This window comes from Coturnix japonica, unplaced genomic scaffold, assembly GCF_054131305.1.
Source record: "Coturnix japonica strain WE unplaced genomic scaffold, WE-NBRP24 Scf043, whole genome shotgun sequence".
Lineage (NCBI taxonomy): Eukaryota > Metazoa > Chordata > Aves > Galliformes > Phasianidae > Coturnix > Coturnix japonica.
In genome coordinates, this window is record NW_028188946.1 from 2,111,928 (window position 1) to 2,131,911 (window position 19,984).

Below are 19,984 nucleotides of genomic sequence, written 5' to 3' on the forward strand. Positions count from 1 at the left end.
GGAGTAGAGCGGAAGAAAACCAAGAAAAACAGGGTTAGAGCCGAAAAAAACCAATAAAAACAGGAATAGAAAGGAAGAAAACCAAGAAAAGCCGGGTTAGAGCGGAAGAAAACCAAGAAAAACAGGGTTAGAACAGAAGACAACCAGGAAAAACAAGGTTAGAGCCGAAGAAAAACAAGAAAAGCAGGGTTATAGCGAAAGAAAACCAAGAAAAACAGGGTTAGAGCCGAAAAAAAACCAAGAAAAACAGAATTAGAGCCGAAAAAAAACAAGAAAAACAGGGGTAGAGCGGAAGAAAACCAAGAAAAACAGGGTTAGAGCCAAAGAAAACCAAGGAAAGCAGGGTTAGAGCCGAAAAAAACAAAGAAAAACAGGGTTAGAGTCGAAAAATACAAGAAAAGCCAGGTTAGAATGGAAGAAAACCAAGAAAAACAGGGTTAGGACTATAGAAAACCAAGAAAAAAAGGGTTAGATCCGAAAAATCCAAGAAAAACAAGGTTAGAGCTGAAAAAAACCAAGAAAAACAGGGTTAGATGGGAAGTAACCCAATAAAAGCAGGGTTAGAGCAGAAGTAAACCAAGAAAAACAGGGTTAGTGCCGAAAAAAACCAAGAAAAACAGGGTTAGAGCCAAAAAAAACTAAGAAAAACAGGGGTAGAGCCGAAAAAACCAAGAAAAACAGGGTTAGAGCCAAAAAAAACCAAGAAAAACAGGGTTAGAGCCAAAAAAAAACCAAGAAAAACAGGGGTAGAGCCGAAAAAACCAAGAAAAACAGGGTTAGAGCCGAAAAAAACCAAGAAAAGCAGGGTTAGAACGGAAGAAAACCAAGAAAAACAGGGTTAGAGCCGGAAAAAAACAAGAAAAACAGGGTTAGAACAAAAGAAAACCAAGAAAAACAGGGTTAGAGCAAAATAAAACCAAGAAAAACAGGGTTAGATCCGAAAAAAACAAAAAAAATCAGGGTTAGAGCGAAAGAAAACCAAGAAAACAGGGTTAGAGTCGAAAAAAAACAAGAAAAGCAGGGTTAGAGCCGAAGAAAACCAAGAAAAGCCGGGTTAGAACGGAAGAAAACCAAGAAAAACAGGGTTAGAGCCGTAGAAAACCAAGAAAAACAGGGTTAGAGCCGGAAAAAAACAAGAAAAACAGGGTTAGAGCCGAAAAAAACCAAGAAAAGCTGGGTTAGAACGGAAGAAAACCAAGAAAAACAGCGTTAGACCGGAAGAAAACCAAGAAAAGCAGGGTTAGAGCCGAAAGAAACAAAGAAAAGCCGGGTTAGAACCAAAAAAAACCAAGAAAAACAGGGTTAGAGCCGGAAAACACCAAGAAAAACAGGGTTAGAGCCGAAAAGAACCAAGAAAAGCTGGGTTAGAACGGAAGAAAACCAAGAAAAACAGGGTTAGACCGGAAGAAAACCAAGAAAAGCAGGGTTAGAGCTGAAAGAAACAAAGAAAAGCCGGGTTAGAACGGAAGAAAACCAAGAGAAACAGGGTTAGAGCCGAAGAGAACCAAGAAAAACAGGGTTAGAGCGGAAGAAAACCAAGAAAAACAGGGTTAGACTGGAAGAAAACCAAGAAAAGCCAGGTTAGAACAGAAGAAAACCAAGAAAAACAGGGTTAGAGCGGAAGAAAACCAAGAAAAGCCGGGTTAGAACGGAAGAAAACCAAGAAAACCAGGGTTTGAGTCGAAGAAAACCAAGAAAAACAGGGTTAGACCGGAAGAAAACCAAGAAAAGCCAGGTTAGAACAGAAGAAAACCAAGAAAAACAGGGTTAGAGCCGAAAAAAACCAAGAAAAACAGGGTTAGAGCGGAAGAAAACCAAGAAAAACAGGGCTAGATCCGGAGAAAACCAAGGAAAGCAGGGTTAGAGCGGAAGAAAACCAAGAAAAGCAGGATTAGATCCAAAAAAAACCAAGAAAAACAGGGTTAGAACGAAAGAAAACCAAGAAAAACAGGGCTAGATCCGGAGAAAACCAAGTAAAGTAGGGTTAGAGCGGAAGAAAACTAAGAAAAACAGGGTTAGGACTATAGAAAAGCAAGAAAAGCCGGGTTAGAGCGGAAGAAAACCAAGAAAAACAGGGTTAGATCCGAAAAAAACAAAGAAAAACTGGGTTAGAGCGGAAGAAAACCAAGAAAAACAGGGTTAGGACTATAGAAAAGCAAGAAAAGGCGGGTTAGAGCGGAAGAAAACAAAGAAAAACAGGGTTAGAGCAGAAGAAAACCAAGAAAAGCCGGGTTAGAACGGAAGAAAACCAAGAAAAACGGGGTTAGACCGGAAGAAAACCAAGAAAAGCATGGTTAGAGCCGAAAGAAACAAAGAAAAGCCGGATTAGAGCCGAAGAAAACCAAGAAAAACGGGGTTAGAGCCGAAGAAAACCAAGAAAAACAGGGTTAGAGCGGAAGAAAACCAAGAAAAACAGGGTTAGAGCCGAAAAAAACCAAGAAAAACAGGGTTAGAACGGAAAAAAACCAAGAAAAGCCGGGTTAGAACGGAAGAAAACCAAGAAAAACAGGGTTAGACCGGAAGAAAACCAAGAAAAGCCAGGTTAGAACAGAAGAAAACCAAGAAAAACAGTGTTAGAGCGGAAGAAAACCAAGAAAAGCCGGGTTAGAACGGAAGAAAACCAAGAAAAACAGGGTTAGAGCCGAAGAAAACCAAGAAAAACAGGGTTAGAGCAAAAGAAAACCAAGAAAAGCCGGGTTAGAACCAAAAAAAACCAAGAAAAACAGGGTTAGAGCCGATAAAAACTAAGAAAACCAGGGTTTGAGACGAAGAAAACCAAGGAAAACAGGGTTAGAAAGGAAGAAAACCAAGGAAAGCCGGGTTAGAACAAAAGAAAACCAAGAAAAACAGGGTTAAAGCCGAAAAAAAAACAAGAAAAACAGGGTTAGAACAAAAGAAAACCAAGTAAAACAGGGTTAGAGTCGAAATAAAACAAGAAAAGCAGGGTTAGAGTCGAAAAAAACCAAGAAAAACAGGGTTAGAGCCGAAGAAAACCAAGAAAAGCTGGGTTAGAACGGAAGAAAACCAAGAAAAACAGGGTTAGAGCCGAAAAAAACCAAGATGAACAGGGTTAGAGCCGTAGAAAACCAAGAAAAACAGGGTTAGAGCCGAAGAAAACCAAGAAAAGCAGGGTTAGAGCCGAAAGAAACAAAGAAAAGCCGGGTTAGAACGGAAGAAAACCAAGAGAAACAGGATTAGATCCGAAAAAAACCAAGAAAAACAGGGTTAGAGCGGAAGTAAACCAAGAAAAACAGGGTTAGAGTTGAAAAAAAACAAGAAAAGCTGGGTTAGAACGGAAGAAAACCAAGAAAAACAGGGTTAGACCGGAAGAAAACCAAGAAAAGCAGGGTTAGAGCAGAAAGAAACAAAGAAAAGCCGGGTTAGAACGGAAGAAAACCAAGAGAAACAGGGTTAGAGCCGAAGAGAACCAAGAAAAACAGGGTTAGAGCCGAAAAAAACCAAGAAAAGCCGGGTTAGAAGGGAAGAAAACCAAGAAAAACAGGGTTAGATTGGAAGAAAACCAAGAAAAGCAGGGTTAGAGCGGAAGAAAACCAAGAAAAACAGGGTTAGAGCCGAAAAAAAACAAAAAAAACAGGGTTAGACCGGAAGAAAACCAAGAAAAGCCAGGTTAGAACAGAAGAAAACCAAGAAAAACAGGGTTAGAGCGGAAGAAAACCAAGAAAAGCCGGGTTAGAACGGAAGAAAACCAAGAAAAACGGGGTTAGAGCCGAAGAAAACCAAGAAAAGCAGGGTTAGAGCGGAAGAAAACCAAGAAAAGCCGGGTTAGAACCAAAAAAATCCAAGAAAAACAGGGTTAGAGCCGATAAAAACCAAGAAAACCAGGGTTTGAGTCGAAGAAAACCAAGGAAAACAGGGTTAGAAAGGAAGAAAACCAAGGAAAGCCGGGTTAGAACGGAAGAAAACAAAGAAAAAGAGGGTTACACCGGAAGAAAACCAAGAAAAACAGGGTTAGAGCGGAAGAAAACCAAGAAAAGCCGGGTTAGAACGGAAGAAAACCAAGAAAAACAGGGTTAGAGCCGAAAAAAACCAAGAAAAACAGGGTTAGAGCGGAAGAAAACCAAGAAAAACAGGGCTAGATCCGGAGAAAACCAAGGAAAGCAGGGTTAGAGCGGAAGAAAACCAAGAAAAGCAGGATTAGATCCGGAAAAAACCAAGAAAAAAAGGGTTAGAACGGAAGAAAACCAAGAAAAACAGGGCTAGATCCGGAGAAAACCAAGTAAAGTAGGGTTAGAGCGGAAGAAAACTAAGAAAAACAGGGTTAGGACTATAGAAAAGCAAGAAAAGCCGGGTTAGAGCGGAAGAAAACAAAGAAAAACAGGGTTAGAGCCGAAGAAAACCAAGAAAAACAGGGTTAGATCCGAAAAAAACAAAGAAAAACAGGGTTAGAGCGGAAGAAAACCAAGAAAAACAGGGTTAGGACTATAGAAAAGCAAGAAAAGGCGGGTTAGAGCGGAAGAAAACCAAGAAAAACAGGGTTAGAGCAGAAGAAAACCAAGAAAAGCCGGGTTAGAACGGAAGAAAACCAAGAAAAACACGGTTAGAGCCGAAGAGAACCAAGAAAAACAGGGTTAGAGCGGAAGAAAACCATGAAAAACAGGGTTAGAGCCGAAAAAAACCAAGAAAAACAGGGTTAGAGCCGAAAAAAACCAAGAAAAACAGGGTTATAGCCGAAAAAAAAACAAGAAAAACAGGGTTAGACCGGAAGAAAACCAAGAAAAACAGGGTTAGAGCCGAAAAAAAACAAGATAAACAGGGTTAGACCGGATGAAAACCAAGAAAAGCCGGGTTAGAACGGAAGAAAACCAAGAAAAGCAGGGTTAGAGCAGAAGAAAACCAAGAAAAGCCGTATTAGAACGGAAGAAAACCAAGAAAAACGGGGTTAGAGCGGAAGAAAACCAAGAAAAACAGGGTTAGAAAGGAAGAAAACCAAGAAAAGCAGGATTAGAACGGAAGAAAACCAAGAAAAACGGGGTTAGAGCCGAAGAAAACCAAGAAAAGCAGGGTTAGAGCGGAAGAAAACCAAGAAAAACAGGGTTAGAGCCGAAAAAAACCAAGAAAAACAGGGTTAGAGCCGAAAAAAACCAAGAAAAACATGGTTAGAGTTGAAAAAAACCAAGAAAAGCCGGGTTAGAATAGAAGAAAACCAAGAAAAACAGGGTTAGAGCCGGAAAACACCAAGAAAAACAGGGTTAGAGCTGAAAAAAACCAAGAAAAGCTGGGTTAGAACGGAAGAAAACCAAGAAAAACAGGGTTAGAGCCGAAAAAAAACAAGAAAAACAGGGTTAGAGCGGAAGAAAACCAAGAAAAACAGGGTTTGATCTGGAGAAAACCAAGGAAAGCAGGGTTAGAGCGGAAGAAAACCAAGAAAAGCAGGGTTAGACCGGAAGAAAACCAAGAAAAGCAGGGTTAGAGCGGAAGAAAACCAAGAAAAACAGGGTTAGGACTATAGAAAATCAAGAAAAGCCGGGTTAGAGCGGAAGAAAACCAAGAAAAACAGGGTTAGAACGGAAGAAAACCAAGAAAAACTGGGTTAGACCGGAAGAAAACCAAGAAAAACTGGGTTAGAAAGGAAGAAAACCAAGAAAAGCCGGATTAGAACGGAAGAAAACCAAGAAAAACTGGGTTAGACCGGAAGAAAACCAAGAAAAACAGGGTTAGAGCGGAAGAAAACCAAGAAAAACAGGGATAGAGCTGAAAAAAACCAAGAAAAACAGGGTTAGAGTTGAAAAAAACCAAGAGAAGCCGGGTTAGAACAGAAGAAAACCAAGAAAAACAGGGTTAGAGCCGAAAAAAAAACAAGAAAAACAGGGTTAGAGCCGAAAAAAACGAAGAAAAGCCGGATTAGAGCGGAAGTAAACCAAGAAAAACAGGGTTAGAACGGAAGTAAACCAAGAAAAACAGGGTTAGAGCCGTAGAAAACCAAGAAAAACAGGGTTAGAGCGGAAGGAAACCAAGAAAAACAGGGTTAGAGCCGGAGAAAACCAAGAAAAACAGGGTTAGAGCGGAAGAAAACCAAGAAAAACAGGGTTAGAGCCGAAAAAAACCAAGAAAAAAAACCCTAACCCTAACCCTAGCCCTAGATGGATTAGGGCAAGGCCAAAGTGAACATCACGCAGAACATCAAGATGAGGACAAGGCCCAAAAGAACACTGCAAGGAACATCAAGATGGAGGGCAACGCTGAAGAGAAAACTGCAGCAAACACCGAGATGGATGGCAAGGCCCAAAAGGGCACTACAAGAAACATCAAGATGGGGGCAAGGCCCTAAAGGGCACAACAAGAAACATCAAGATGGGGGGCAAGGCCCAAAAGGGCACTACAAGAAACATCAAGATGGAGGGCAAGGCCCAAAAGGGCACTACAAGAAACATCAAGATGGGGGACAAGGCCCAAAAGGGCACTACAAGAAACATCAAGATGGGGGGCAAGGCCCAAAAGGGCACTACAAGAAACATCGAGATGGGGGCAAGGCCCAAAAGGGCACTACAAGAAACATCAAGATGGGGGGCAAGGCCCAATAGAACATTGCAAAGATGATCAAGATGGAGGACAAGGCGGCAGAGGAAACTGCTTGGAACTCCAACATGGAATGAAAGGCTGAAGGGAATGAAACACCAAAATGAACAACAAGGCCCAAAGAATGAACAGAACATAAAGTGAGAACAAAGGAAACACTGCAGGAAATGCTGGAGAAACAGCAGAGAACAGAGGAAAAGAGAATGCAGAAGGACGAGAGCAGATATTATCATTATAATAATGGAACATTACCTTCAATTTCAGTATGGAACAAGTAAAAAGCAATTGTGTGTGCTGCCCTTACCTGCTGGGCTGAGAGTTACCATCAGCAAAGCTGGGTCCAAGCAATGCAGGTTTCTGTTCCTCGCTGCTCTCATAAGAACCTATAAGACCCCATAAGAACCTATAAGACCCCATAAGAACCTATAAGACCCCATAGGGTTACCATAAGGACCCATAGGGTTACCATAAGGACCCATGGAAGGCAGGACGTGATGATGGAGATCCTCATAGAAGGACACAGAGCTCATGGAGGGCAGGAGGTGATGATGGAGATCCTCATAGAAGGACACAGAGCTCATGGAAGGCAGGAGGTGATGGAGAACCAACACAGCCTCACCAAGGGCAAATCCTCCTTGATTGACCTCATAGACTTCTATGATGGCGCTGATACATCAGCAGACAAAGGAAGAGCTGCTGATATCATCTACTTAGACTTCACCAAGGCCTCTGATGCAGGACCCCACACCGTCCTCATGTCCAAGTGATGAAGACACCGAGTGGATGGGAAGATGATGAGATGGATGAAGAACTGGCTGTAGAAACGAGTCCAGAGAGCAGCAGCCAATGGCTCCGTGTCCAGATGGAGATGATGATGAACAGCGTCCCATAGCATCCAACATTGGGGCTGATACTCTGCAATATATGAGCATAGAATCAAATGACAATCAGCACTGAAGACCATCACAACCATCTCCTTTCAACCCCCTGCTATGGGGACAGTCACCAACCACCACACCAGGGTCCCACAGCCTCAAACACCTCTAGGGATGGAGCATCCCAAAGTGACCCATTCCACCCCCAAACCCTGCAATAAAGAGGGGACTGATCACCCCATTGTGAAGGCTGAGCCCTCCATCCAAAGGAAGGAGGCTCGAGATACGGCTCCTTCTCATACCCATCCATAATAGATACGGCTCCTTCTCATACCCATCCATAAGTAGATACGGCTCCTTCTCACCCCCATCCATAAGTACTGCTAGGAGCAATCAAAAGGAGAAGACATCAGCCCAGTAATAAAGAAGAAATTCCTTACCCCATTGCAAAGCCAAAGACTCACCACTGACCCCAAAGGAAAGGATCTCCAAGCAGAATCACATCCCATATGGCATCCAGAGCTCGAAAGCAGCAGGAAGGAGAATCCTCTCCCTCAATGCTCCCATAGGAGCACCGAGCTGGAACTGATGCTGCCCCCTGCCCTTCCCAGCCCTTAAATACCAATCAAGGAGGGGAGGAGCCAGGCTCCAACCAATCACAATCCACCCCTCAACGGCCCCCACCTGTGCCCATGGGGTGGGCTCCTCTCCTCAGCTCCAATCAGGAATAAAAACAAAGCAATAACAGGTTAATAATTATATTTACTTGTTCTTAAAGGGGAGGGTTGTGGATAGAGAAGAAACGACAGCACAGTATATGGACACAGGGGTGCAGATCTCAGTGTCGCAATGGGGTGACACTGTGGGCACCGCTCTGGGGTTGATGCTGGGGGGACGTTGGAACGATGGGGGGTGATGAGGGCGATGATATCATTATATAATCAGGGTGATATAATAGAAATGCTTAGTCATGGTTGGAAGCCATGATGGGGCGGGGACACAGCAGTACAGCCCAAGTACAGGCAACGCATCCGATTGGCTGCAGGGCTGGCTCCGCCCCCTCCTGATGCTCATATAAGGGCTGGCACTGGGAGGCAGCAGGTATTTGCTGGAGCTCCTCGCTGAGGTCACATCTACTCATGTGAAGAAGCTCTTCTGCTCTGTTGCTGCCTTGGACCAAGAGCTGCTGGATGGAGCTCCAGGACTTGGCTTCTCCACCATCACATTGCTTGGCCTAGAACAGCACTACAGGAGGTGAGTTCTGGTCCTGATAATGGAGTAATGCTGAGCAAGATGGGTTAGAGCAGAAGAAATCCATGAAAAGCAGGGTTAATGCAGAAGAAAACCAAGAAAAGATGGGTTAGAGTGCAAGAAAACCAAGAAAAGATGGGTTAGAGCTGAAGAAAACCAAAAAAAGTCGGGTCGGAGCAGATGAAATCCAAGAAAAGCAGGGCTAGAGCAGAGGAGAACCAAGTAAAGCAGGGTTAGAGCAGAAGAAAACCAAGAAAAGCCGGGTTAGAGTGGAAGAAAACCAAGAAAAGATGAGTTAATGCCGAAGAAATCCAAGAAAAGACGTGTTATAGTGGAAGAAAACCAAGAAAAAACAGTTTATAGTGGAAGAAAACCAAGAATAGTTGGGTTAGAGTGAAAGAAAACCAAGAAAAGATGGGTTAGAGCCGAAGAAAACCAAGAAAAGACGGGTCAGAGCAGAGGAAAACCAAGAAAAGCAGGGTTTGAGTGGAGGAAAACCAAGAAAAGAAGGGTTAGAGCGGAATAAAACCAAGAAAAGATGGGACAGAGCAGAAGAAAACCAAGAAAAGGAGGATTAGTGCAGAAGAAAGCCAAGAAAAGCAGGGTTAGAGTGGAAGAAAACCAAGAAAAGCAGGGTAAGAGCAGAGGAAAACCAAGAAAAGACCGGTCGGAGCTGATGAAAACCAAGAAAAGCAGGGTTAGAGCGGAGGAAAACCAAGAAAAGCTGGGTTAGAACAGAAGAAAACCAAGAAAAGATGGATTAGAGCCGAAGAAAACCAGAAAAGACGGGTCGGAGCAAATGAAAACCAAGAAAAGATGGGTTAGAGAGCAAGAAAACAAAGAAAAGCAGGGATTGAGTTGAAGAAAACCAAGAAAAGACGGGTTGGAGTGAAAGAAAACCAAGAAAAGCAGGGTAAAAGCAGAGGAAAACAAAGAAAAGACGGGTCGGAGCAGGTGAAAACCAAGAAATGCAGCGTTAGAGGGGAGGAAAACCAAGAAAAGATGGGTTACAGCATTTGAAAATCAAGAAAAGTCGGGTTAGAGTGGAAAAAAAACAAGAAAAGCAGAGTTAGAGTGCAAGAAAACCAAGAAAAGAGGGGTTAGAGTGGAAGAAAAATAAGATGTGATAAGGAGTGATACTGGGGTCAGACATAACTGTAACTGGTTATAATGGGGTGATGGGGGTAATGGGGGTGATGGGGGTAATGGGGTGATGGGGGTAATGGGGTGATGGTGATAATGGGGGTGATGGTGATAATGGGGGTGATGGGGGTAATGGGGGTGATGGGGGTAATGGGGTGATGGTGATAATGGGGGTGATGGGGGTAATGGGGGTAATGGGGGTAATGGGGTGATGGTGATAATGGGGGTGATGGGGGTAATGGGGGTGATGGGGGTAATGGGGTGATGGTGATAATGGGGGTGATGGGGGTAATGGGGTGATGAGGTTGATGGGAGTGATGGTGGGGGGGCAGCGATGTGGGTGGTGTGAAGGGAATGAAGGTGGAGACCCCACAGAGCCCCATACAGCCACATAGAGACAGATAGCGCCCCACTGAAGCCCCATAAAGCCTCAAAGAGTCCCATAGAAGCCCCATAGAGCCCCACAGTGTCCCATAGAAGCCCCAAAGAGCCCCATAGAAGCCCTATAGAGCCCCATAGAGCCCCATAAAGCCCCACAGTGTCCCATAGAGCCCCAAAGATGCCCCATAGAGCCCCAAAGATGCCCCATAGAGCCCCACAGTGTCCCATAGAGCCCCATACAAGCCCCATAGAGCCCCAAAGATGCCCCATGGAGCCCCACAGTGCCCCATAGAGCCCCATACAAGCCCCATAGAGCCCCACAGTGCCCCATAAAGCCCCACAGTGTCCCGGCACTTGGCGGGCGCCATTTTAATAGTGAGGTATAGCGTCACTTCCGGCAAGGTGGATTGTGGGATATAACGCGGCATAACGCGGCATAACGCGGCAACTGGAGGCCGCCATTTTATTCATGCGCAATAGCGTCGCTTCCGGTATGGTGTATTGTGGGATATAACGCGGCATAACGAGGCAATTGGAGGCCGCCATTTTGATCATGCGCAGCAGCGTCGCTTCCGGTATGTTGCATTGTGGGATATAACGAGGCATAACGAGGCAATTGGAGGTCGCCATTTTGATCATGCGCAGTAGGGTCGCTTCCGGTATGTTGCATTGTGGGATATAACGAGGCATAACGAGGCAATTGGAGGTCGCCATTTTGATCATGCGCAATAGCGTCGCTTCCGGTATGGTGTATTGTGGGATATAACGAGGCATAACGAGGCAATTGGAGGCCGCCATTTTATTCATGCGCAATAGCGTCGCTTCCGGTATGGTGCATTGTGGGATATAACGAGGCATAACGAGGCAATTGGAGGTCGCCATTTTGATCATGCGCAGTAGTGTCGCTTCCGGTATGGTGCATTGTGGGATATAACGAGGCATAACGAGGCAATTGGAGGTCGCCATTTTGATCATGCGCAGTAGGGTCGCTTCCGGTATGTTGCATTGTGGGATATAACGAGGCATAACGCGGCATCTGTCGGTCGCCATTTTGGTCATGCGCAGTAGCGTCGCTTCCGGTATGTTGCATTGTGGGATATAACGAGGCATAACGAGGCAATTGGAGGTCGCCATTTTGATCATGCGCAGTAGGGTCGCTTCCGGTATGGTGCATTGTGGGATATAACGAGGCATAACGAGGCAAATGGAGGTCGCCATTTTGATCATGCGCAGTAGGGTCGCTTCCGGTATGTTGCATTGTGGGATATAACGAGGCATAACGAGGCAAATGGAGGTCGCCATTTTGATCATGCGCAGTAGGGTCGCTTCCGGTATGGTGCATTGTGGGATATAACGAGGCATAACGCGGCATCTGTCCGTCGCCATTTTGGTCATGCGCAGAAGCATCGCTTTCGGTATGGTGTATTGTGGGATGTAACGTGGCACTTGGCGGTCGCCATTTTGATCATGCGCAATAGCGTCACTTCCGGCTAGGTGCATTGTGGGATATAGCGCCTCATTTGGTGGGCGCCATTTTGTTCGCGAGCAATGGCGTCTCTTCCGGCGGAGGGGATTGTGGGATATCACTGAGACCGCCTTCTCATTTCCGGTTCCGGCTGTGGGGGGTGCAGTTCTGTTTCCGGCTGCCCGTTTCCGGTGTTTCCGCCATGGGGTTGCGGGGGGTTCGGGGGGTCCCGGATGGAGCCGGAACCGGCCGCTTATTTACAACGGGAGTCACGAGGAGATGGGGGAGGAGCCACAGGGACCCGGCGCCCCATAGAGACCCACTGAGCCCCATAGAGACCCACTGAGCCCCATAGAGACACACTGAGCCCCGTAGAGACACACTGAGCCCCATAGAGACCCACTGAGCCCCATAGAGACACACTGAGCCCCATAGAGCCCCGCAGTGAGGCTATAGGGGAACGCGGCGCCATTTTGGGGCCAAATCCGGGTTTTTTGAGGTTGTTTTAGTGGTTGGGTTGATGGGTCATGGGGCAGTTTATGGGGGGACAGGAAGGAACGTTTTGGGGGCAAAAAGAGGCGTCAAATATCGGCCCCGTTGGGTCTTTGTGCTGTTCTGCTCTTCGGTTACTGCTGCGCTTCCATCTGGGTGTGGGGGTGACACTTTGGTGATGGAGGGGGATCAATGGGGGACATCAGGGAGTGATGCTGGGGATGGGGGTGATGGGGGCGGGATGGAAACGAGGCTCCAGATAAACAATGATTATGTTTATATATCCTACCCCGGAAATTTGATGAATGTGGATACCAATAAGATACAAACTTGCTCTATAACTTTCCAACGCTTCTGTCCATTGGTGCACACGATGGCAGCAGTGATCCCCCATGTGCCCAGCCCTGAATGAACACAAACCTGCTTCATAACCTAATTCTGGTTATAGAGTCCGATTCCGCACGTCATAGAGGTGACACTGGAAAGGGGATGTTGGGGGAGACATTGGGGTATCAGGGAGGGATGCTGGTACTAATTAACGCAGCCCCCACTAATAAATAACACACCCAACAGCCATCACCATCCTCTCACCACCCCCTAATCAATTACCGGCCCCAAAATTACTTCATTTACTTAAATGACTTAATAACACCCACCTGCCCCCAGCGATTGATTTAAGACCCCGGTTAATGAACGAGGGGCCGGTGTTAGTGAATGAAGGGGCGGGTCGCCAAAAGGCACCGCTGGGATTCGAACCCAGGATCTCCTGTTTACTAGACAGGCGCTTTAACCAACTAAGCCACGGCGCCGCTGCGCCCAGCGCTGCCCGCACGGCGCCGCATCCCTGAGAGCAGCGCATGCGCGGTACGGAAATGGGGGGGAATGGGGGTAGGGGGAAAATTGGGGGAAATTGGGACAAATGGGGACAAATAATGGGGACAAATGGGGACAAATAATGGGGACAAATGGGGCTGGGGGGGACAAAGGTGGGGGGTACAAACGGGGGGGAACGGGAAAGAAGGGGGAAACGCTGCTGTTGCCATGGCAACCAGCGCCGTAGCGACGGTGCTGCAGTTGCTCGGCAACCGTTGTCATGGCGACGGGGATGGGAAGGGGGGGCGCCGCCTTATCCACTGTAATGAGGGGGGGGCACAGGTCAGTGGGGGGACTGGGGTGTAATGGGGGGCAATGGGGGGAATGGGGGGGCAATGGGGGGCACTGGGATGTATTGGGCTGTACTGGGATGTACTGGGCTGTACTGGGCTGTATTGGGATGTACTGGTCTGTACTGGGCTGTACTGGGCTGCACTGGGATGTACTGGGCTGTATTGGGCTGTATTGGGATGTATTGGGATGTATTGGGATGTACTGGTCTGTACTGGTCTGTACTGGGCTGTACTGGGCTGTACTGGGCTGTATTGGGCTGTACTGGGCTGTATTGGGCTGTACTGGGCTGTATTGGGCTGTACTGGGATGTACTGGGCTGTACTGGGATGGGGGGCAGTGAGGGAGAGCAGGGAGCTGTGGGGGGGGGCACGTTTCGGGGTCTCCCGTTTCCTCTTCCATCCGGGGGGGGCGGAGCCACCCGCCCCAAGGACGAACCGAGGGGATAAATGGGGGGGGGGGCTCTGCGGTAGGAGACCCCCCCCACGGTCACGTGATGGCGAGGTGACGTCACCCGGCGGTGGGGTGGGGGGAGGGGAAGTGGGGAGGGCGCCTCTGCCGCAGGGGTGAATCATCGGGGGGGGAGGGGAAGGCCCTATAGAACCCGCCCCTAATGGCTCTACTGAGCACTCATGGGCCCTATAGGACCCCACTGGTCTCTACAGAACCCCACCGGTCCCTATGGAATCCCCCCCCCCTTGGTAGCCCTATGGGGACCCACAGCTCCCTGCAGAAAGGCCCCAGACCCTATAGAGCCCTACCCGGCCATATAAAACCCTTCTTAGCCCCTATGGAACCCCCTCAGATCCAACACTTCCCTCTCCATGGCCCTACAGAGCCCTATAGACCCCTATAGTCCTCCCCCCATGGCACTATGGGGGCCCCAGACCCTACAGCATCCTACTGACCCCTATGGAACCTCACAGAGCTCGTCAGATCCCTATAGGGCCTCCCCAAGTCCCTTTGCCATATAACCTCCACCCTCCCCACCCCATATACCCAATCCCTATAGTACCCCTTACACCCCACACACCAAACATCCTTTATAATTCTCTGCCCTATAGACACCCCCCCCCCCCCAGTCCCTATACCCTTCTATCTCCACCCCATACCCCCTGAACCCACACATCCCTCATCCCAACACCCCCCAGATCCCATATATTTCCATCCTTTATCCTCTAAGTCTTACACCCCTACCTACCCCTACACCCCCCAACCACACTCCCCAGTCCCTATATCCTCCCACCTTACCCCACAGCCCCTCTATCCCCATTCTATCTCCACCCCATACACCCTGGACCCACACACCCCTCATCCCAACACCCCCCAGATCCTATATATTCCCACTCCATATCCTCTACCCTCTAAGTCTCTTATACCCCTACCCCCCCCCTCACCCTATGCCCCCCCCTACACACCCCAATCCCTATATCCTCCCCAACCCCCTCCATCCCCCTTTCCTATACCTCCTGCCCCACACACCCTATATCCCCTATTACCCCCCAACTGCAGGAAGCTGCGCTGTTCTGACTCATCACCCCCAGCGCGGAGGGGGGGGGCCCTATAGAAGCAGCTGCAATGGTGAGTCACCGGCGGGGGCACGGCCCCCCCACCCCACCCCCACCCCCCCGGCAGCATCTATGGCACCTGGAGGGACCCCCGTAGGCACCCCAACCCTATAGGGACTTATAGGGACACGCAGAACCCTATAAGCACTTCAGAAGCTATAGAGACACAGACCCCTCCCCACTCCCCCCATGGCCACCCCAGGACCTACAGGGACTCTACCCCCCACCCCCCATATCCACCTCAGGACCTATAGAGACTCAACCCTCCCCCCCCCCCCCCCCCCCCATAGCCACCTTGGGACCTATAAGGACTCCCCAGGACCTATAGTGCCTCTACCCCCCCATAGCCACCCCAGGAAGTATAGGGCCTCCACGCCCACCCCCCCTCACCCATACAGGTCCCCCAGGACCTGTAGGGACTCCACGTAGACACATGGGCACCTATAGGGACCTATAGTTGCACAGGGACGCCCATAATGGAACCCAAGGAACTTATAGATGCAGAACAACCCTTTCCCATATACTCCCAGGTCACCTGTAGGAACCTGTAGGGTGTAGGGGGCTGCCCATATGTGCCTTAACGCTTATAGGGTCTTATAGATGCACTGTGAGCCCCTAATCTATAGGGTCCAATGGGGCCTTGTAGCCATAGGGCCAATTGTAGGAGCTTATAGGGGCATGGGGGTCATCTGTGTTCATGCCGTGTATCCACACATAAACGTCACGTATGGACACGTATGAACAGCCCACATACGTGTGTGTGGGGTGGGGATCTATAGGGGTGTGTGTGAGGGGCTTCATAGGGGTGTGTGTGGGGGAGACTATAAGGGTGTGTGGGGATCTATAGGAGTGTGGTGGGTCTATAAGGGTGTGGGGGGGGTCTATAGGCGTGTGTAAGGGGAGGGACTATAGGGGTGTGTATGGGTGGGGTCTTTAGTGGTGTGAGGGGGTCAGTAGAGGTGAGGGGGCCTATAGGTGTGTGGGGCCTATAGGTGTGTGGGGAGGTCTATAGGGGTGTGTATGGGGAGGGTCTGTAGGGGAAAGCATGTATGGGGAAGGGGCGTATGGGGTATGAGAGCCTGTGTAGGGCCACGTGTGTGTCTGGGGGGGTGATGTATAGGGCTGTGTGGATATAGGGCCACGTAGTGGGCTACAGATGGGGCTCTGTATATAGGGCTGTCTATCTAGGGCTGTCCCTTACAGGGCTATGGATGGGGCTGTGCCTATGGAGCTCCACTTATAGGGCCGCTCTCAGGAGGTCCCCGTGTGTGTTTAACCGTCCCCCCCCCCCTTCCCCATTCATCCCCCGCGCTCATTCATTCATCCATTCAGCCATTCACCCCTCCTGCCAGCGCGCATGCGCCCCTCCCTCCCCGGATTTTTTTATGAATGGGCGCATTGACGTCAATGGAGCCCCCACGTGGGGCCGCGCGCGGGTATAAAAGGGGGCGGAGCCGCCGAGCGCTGTCCGTGGTGCTGAACCGCAGCCGCTGGGAACGGAACCGGGAATCCATTGGGAGAAGCGCTGCCGGGATCGGAACCGGCACCGGAACCGGTAACGGAAAGCAACTGGGAACCGGTGGGAAGCCCGTGCTGGAACTGGGAGCAGCCCGGCACACGGATCGGTACCGGGAACTGACTGGAATTAACCGGGAACCAGCGGGAGTGGAAATCGGAACCGGAGCCCCCCCAGCAGAGACTGGGGAGGCAGAGGGGGGCGAGACGAGATCGTCGTGAGTCCCCCCCCCCAGAGCTGGTAAATGACAACGTGAGCCCCCGCCCCTATGGGAGAAATGGGGGGGGGGGGTTGGGGGGGTTGGGGAGGGGTCGGGGGGTGGCTGGATCTGAGGGGGTCTGGGGGAGATTTATGGGGGACCGGGGGGGGGATTTGTGGGGGGGGCTCTGGGGATGAGTTGGGGGAATTTGAGGAGATTTTTTGGGTGGGGGGGGGAGGGGGGGGCAGATTTGGGCGATTCTGGGGGGGGGTCCTGGGGTTCAGAGCTGGGTGTGGCAGCTGTTGGGGGGGGCTGGTGCATGGATGGACACGGATGGACATGGGTGTGAATGGATGGACATGGGTGTGAATGGATAGACATGGGTGTGCATGGATGGATATGGATGGATATAGATGTGCATGGATGAACATGGGTGTATATGGATGTGCATGGATATACATGGATGTGCTGGATGGACATGGATGGCCACGGATGTGCATGGATATGCATGGATGGACATGGATGGATATGGATTAACATGGATGGATATGGATGCGCACTGCATGAGTGGATTTCATACATGTATGTATGTGCTATGTATGTGCTGTGTGTGCCATATGTGATGTATGGATGTGCTGGATGAATGGATCCTATCGGGGGAGGCACTCATAGAACTGGGGGGGCACGGGGGGTCCTTATAGGGGATATTTAGGGGACACACTCGGTCCATGGGGGTCCCAGGAAAATGGGGACAACGAGAGGACCCCATGAGGGACCCTATGAGGGGATGTGGGTGATGCTACGGGGGGAGGGAGGGGGATTAAAGGACCCTGTGAGGGGATTCATAGCAAAGGGGGGGGGGTAACTAGGGGACCTTATGGAGGAATTTAGGAGACCCCTAGGGGAGGGCTTAGTGGGCACTATGGGGTGATTGGGGGGACTACGTGGGGGGACGCACCTAATACGAGGGAGCCCCAAAACATCGTGGGTGGGTGGGAGATCAGCTGAGGGGGTTGAAGGGGGATTGAGGGGACCCTACCAGGGTCTCCCTGACCCTTCCCCCTTCCCCCCCCTCCCTCCCTCCAGGCACGATGCCCCCCCCCGCCCGCCCCCTCCGCAGCGCCGCCCTCCTCCTCTCCATCGCCCTCCTGGCTCAGAGCCGCCCTCAGCCCCCCCCCGCCCCAAAAAAACCTCCATCATCCTCGAGGTTGGGAGACCCCTGGGAAGACCCGAAACCCTTCAGCTGGCTTGAAGACGCCAAAGAAGGCGGCACAAAACGAAACGGAGGAGGAAACCCGACGGAAACGTGGAAAGAATTGGAAGAATTGAATAAACTCCGAGCGGAGGCGAGAAAAAGGGAACGGGAAAGAGAACGGGAACGGGGCCGGGGATGGGCCAGCGCCAGGCAGCTGAGGCAGCAGCAAAGCCTGGAGCTGAAGCTGCTGGAACGGCGCTACCAGGAGCTGATGGAGAGCAGGAGACAGGCGCAGGCAGCCCGGAAAGCGGCCGCCGAGGAGGAAAGGCTGGCGGACATGGCGTCCGATCTGCTGCTCCGGTACCTCCTGCACGGCCCCGGAGCGGAGGGGAAGCGATCCGAGGAGGAGGAGGAGGAGGAGGAAGGGGAGGGGAAGGAGGAATGGGGGGGGAGGGGCTTCCCTGAGGAGAGGGGGTTTGCGATGGGGAAGGAGTCAGTGAGCAATGGGGCATCTGTGGGTAAAGGGTCATCAATGGGCAATGGCTTATCAATGGATGAAGATTTATCAATGGGCAATGGCTACTCAATGGGCAGAGGGGCATCAGCGGGCAGAGGGTTTTCTGCAGGGCAGGAGTTCCCCATTGAGAAGGAGTTTTCAATGGGGAAGGGGTCGTCGGTGAGTAAGAAGTTCTCAGCGGGTACAGGGTTATCAATGGGGAAGGAATTGGCCATTGATAAGGGATTGTCAATGGGGAAAGGCTCCAAGGTGGGGCAGGAATTCCCACGGGGTAATGGTTTATCAATGGGGAAAGGTTTCCCTATGGACAGTGAGAGCCCGATGGACAACGGGGCCTCAATGGACAATGAGGTGTTTGTGGGGAGGAAGACCCCAATGGGGAGGAAGATCGCAATGGGCAAGAAGATCCCGATGGACACCCTGAGATTCCCAACCGCCAACAACAAGATCCCAATAGCCAACAATGAGATCCCAATGGCCAACAAGATCCCAATGGCCAACAATGAGATCCCAATGGCCAACAATGAGATCCCAATGGCCAACGAGATCCCGATGCTCAACCAAATCCCACTGTCCAACCACGAGATCCCGCTGTCCAACCATCTCCCTATGGACGAAGGCCCGATGACCAACCAGCTCCCGGGGGACCCAAACACGGCACCCATCCACACTCGCATCCCAACGGGCGCCAACACCCCAACACGCCTCAACCCCTCCCTACCTGCCAGCGTCCCAAGGGCCGACACCGGCCCAGTCCCCGACTCGCTCCCATTGGCCCAAGCGTTGGCTGCGGCCCTTCCAGCTCCTCCCGGTACCGGCACCGATGGCGGTTTGGACCCTGATGAAGGTTTGGACCCCGGCACCATCGATGAGCTGATCGAGTTGTCCAGTCGTTTGCACCTCCCTGCGGACGACGTGGTGGACATCATCCACGACGTGGAGCAGAAGAGACAGGAGGAGGCGGCGGCGCTGGCGGCCTTTCCGCTGCCCGACGATGACGTCACCGATGACGTCACCAATGATGATGACAATGATGACGTCACCAACAAGCAGGAGTTGGAGGAGGAGGATGAAGGTGGGGATGAAGCCGTTCCCCCCCCACCCCTCCCCGCCCCCCGGCCCAGGACGTTCCGGCCCCCGGCAGCGCAGTGGGGAGGGAGGAGGTGGTGAGGGGTGCTGAGGGGTCCCGGCCCCACTCATCCCAGCCCCATCCCGGCCCCACAGCCACCCCATCCCACCTCCCCAATCCCAACCCCAATCCCAGTCCTACCAGTTCCCCAATCTGATCCCAGTTCCCCGGTCCCAACCCCAATCCCAAAACCCAACCTCGACCCCAATCCAACCCCAACCCTCATCTCAGCCCTAATCCAACCCCAGCCCCAATCCAACCCCCCCCGATGCCCCTTCATTAATTTTGCTAACAAATAAAGGCAACTATTTTAGTACGAGTGAGGCTCGTTAGTGGGCCCCGGGCTAATTAACCCCCATTGTGCTAATTAACCTCTCCCGTTCCAACTGTCCCCATTGTCCTAATTAACTCTCATGGTCTAATTAACCTCTTTTGCCTTAATTTCTCACCCTACCAATGGCCCAATGTGTTAAAACCAGCGCTAATTAACCATGTTAATTATTACTGTTACATTAATTATGATCTCCCCATGTTAATTACACCCCCCACACA

At 50.3% G+C, this 19,984-nt stretch overlaps 1 protein-coding gene and 1 non-coding gene across 2 annotated transcripts; one reads left to right on the forward strand and one right to left on the reverse strand.

Annotated features, from left to right (window-relative positions):
- Positions 1 to 12,879: 12,879 nt before the first annotated feature.
- Positions 12,880 to 12,953, reverse strand: TRNAT-AGU (transfer RNA threonine (anticodon AGU)). The gene has a single exon. It is a non-coding gene; the product is annotated as a tRNA-Thr (tRNA).
- A 3,389-nt stretch (positions 12,954 to 16,342) lies between these two features.
- Positions 16,343 to 19,748, forward strand: LOC107307419 (uncharacterized). Its single transcript, XM_085531580.1, has 2 exons — positions 16,343 to 16,632; positions 17,678 to 19,748. Exon 2 carries the CDS (start codon positions 17,683 to 17,685, stop codon positions 19,471 to 19,473), a length of 1,791 nt encoding a protein of 596 aa, XP_085387706.1. The 5' UTR covers positions 16,343 to 16,632; positions 17,678 to 17,682; the 3' UTR covers positions 19,474 to 19,748.
- The last annotated feature ends 236 nt before the right edge of the window (positions 19,749 to 19,984 follow it).

What these genes read in the sequence shown, in the direction of transcription:
- LOC107307419 (XM_085531580.1), top strand. Translation starts at nt 17,683, where the DNA reads ATGCCCCCCCCCGCCCGCCCCCTCCGCAGCGCCGCCCTCCTCCTCTCC.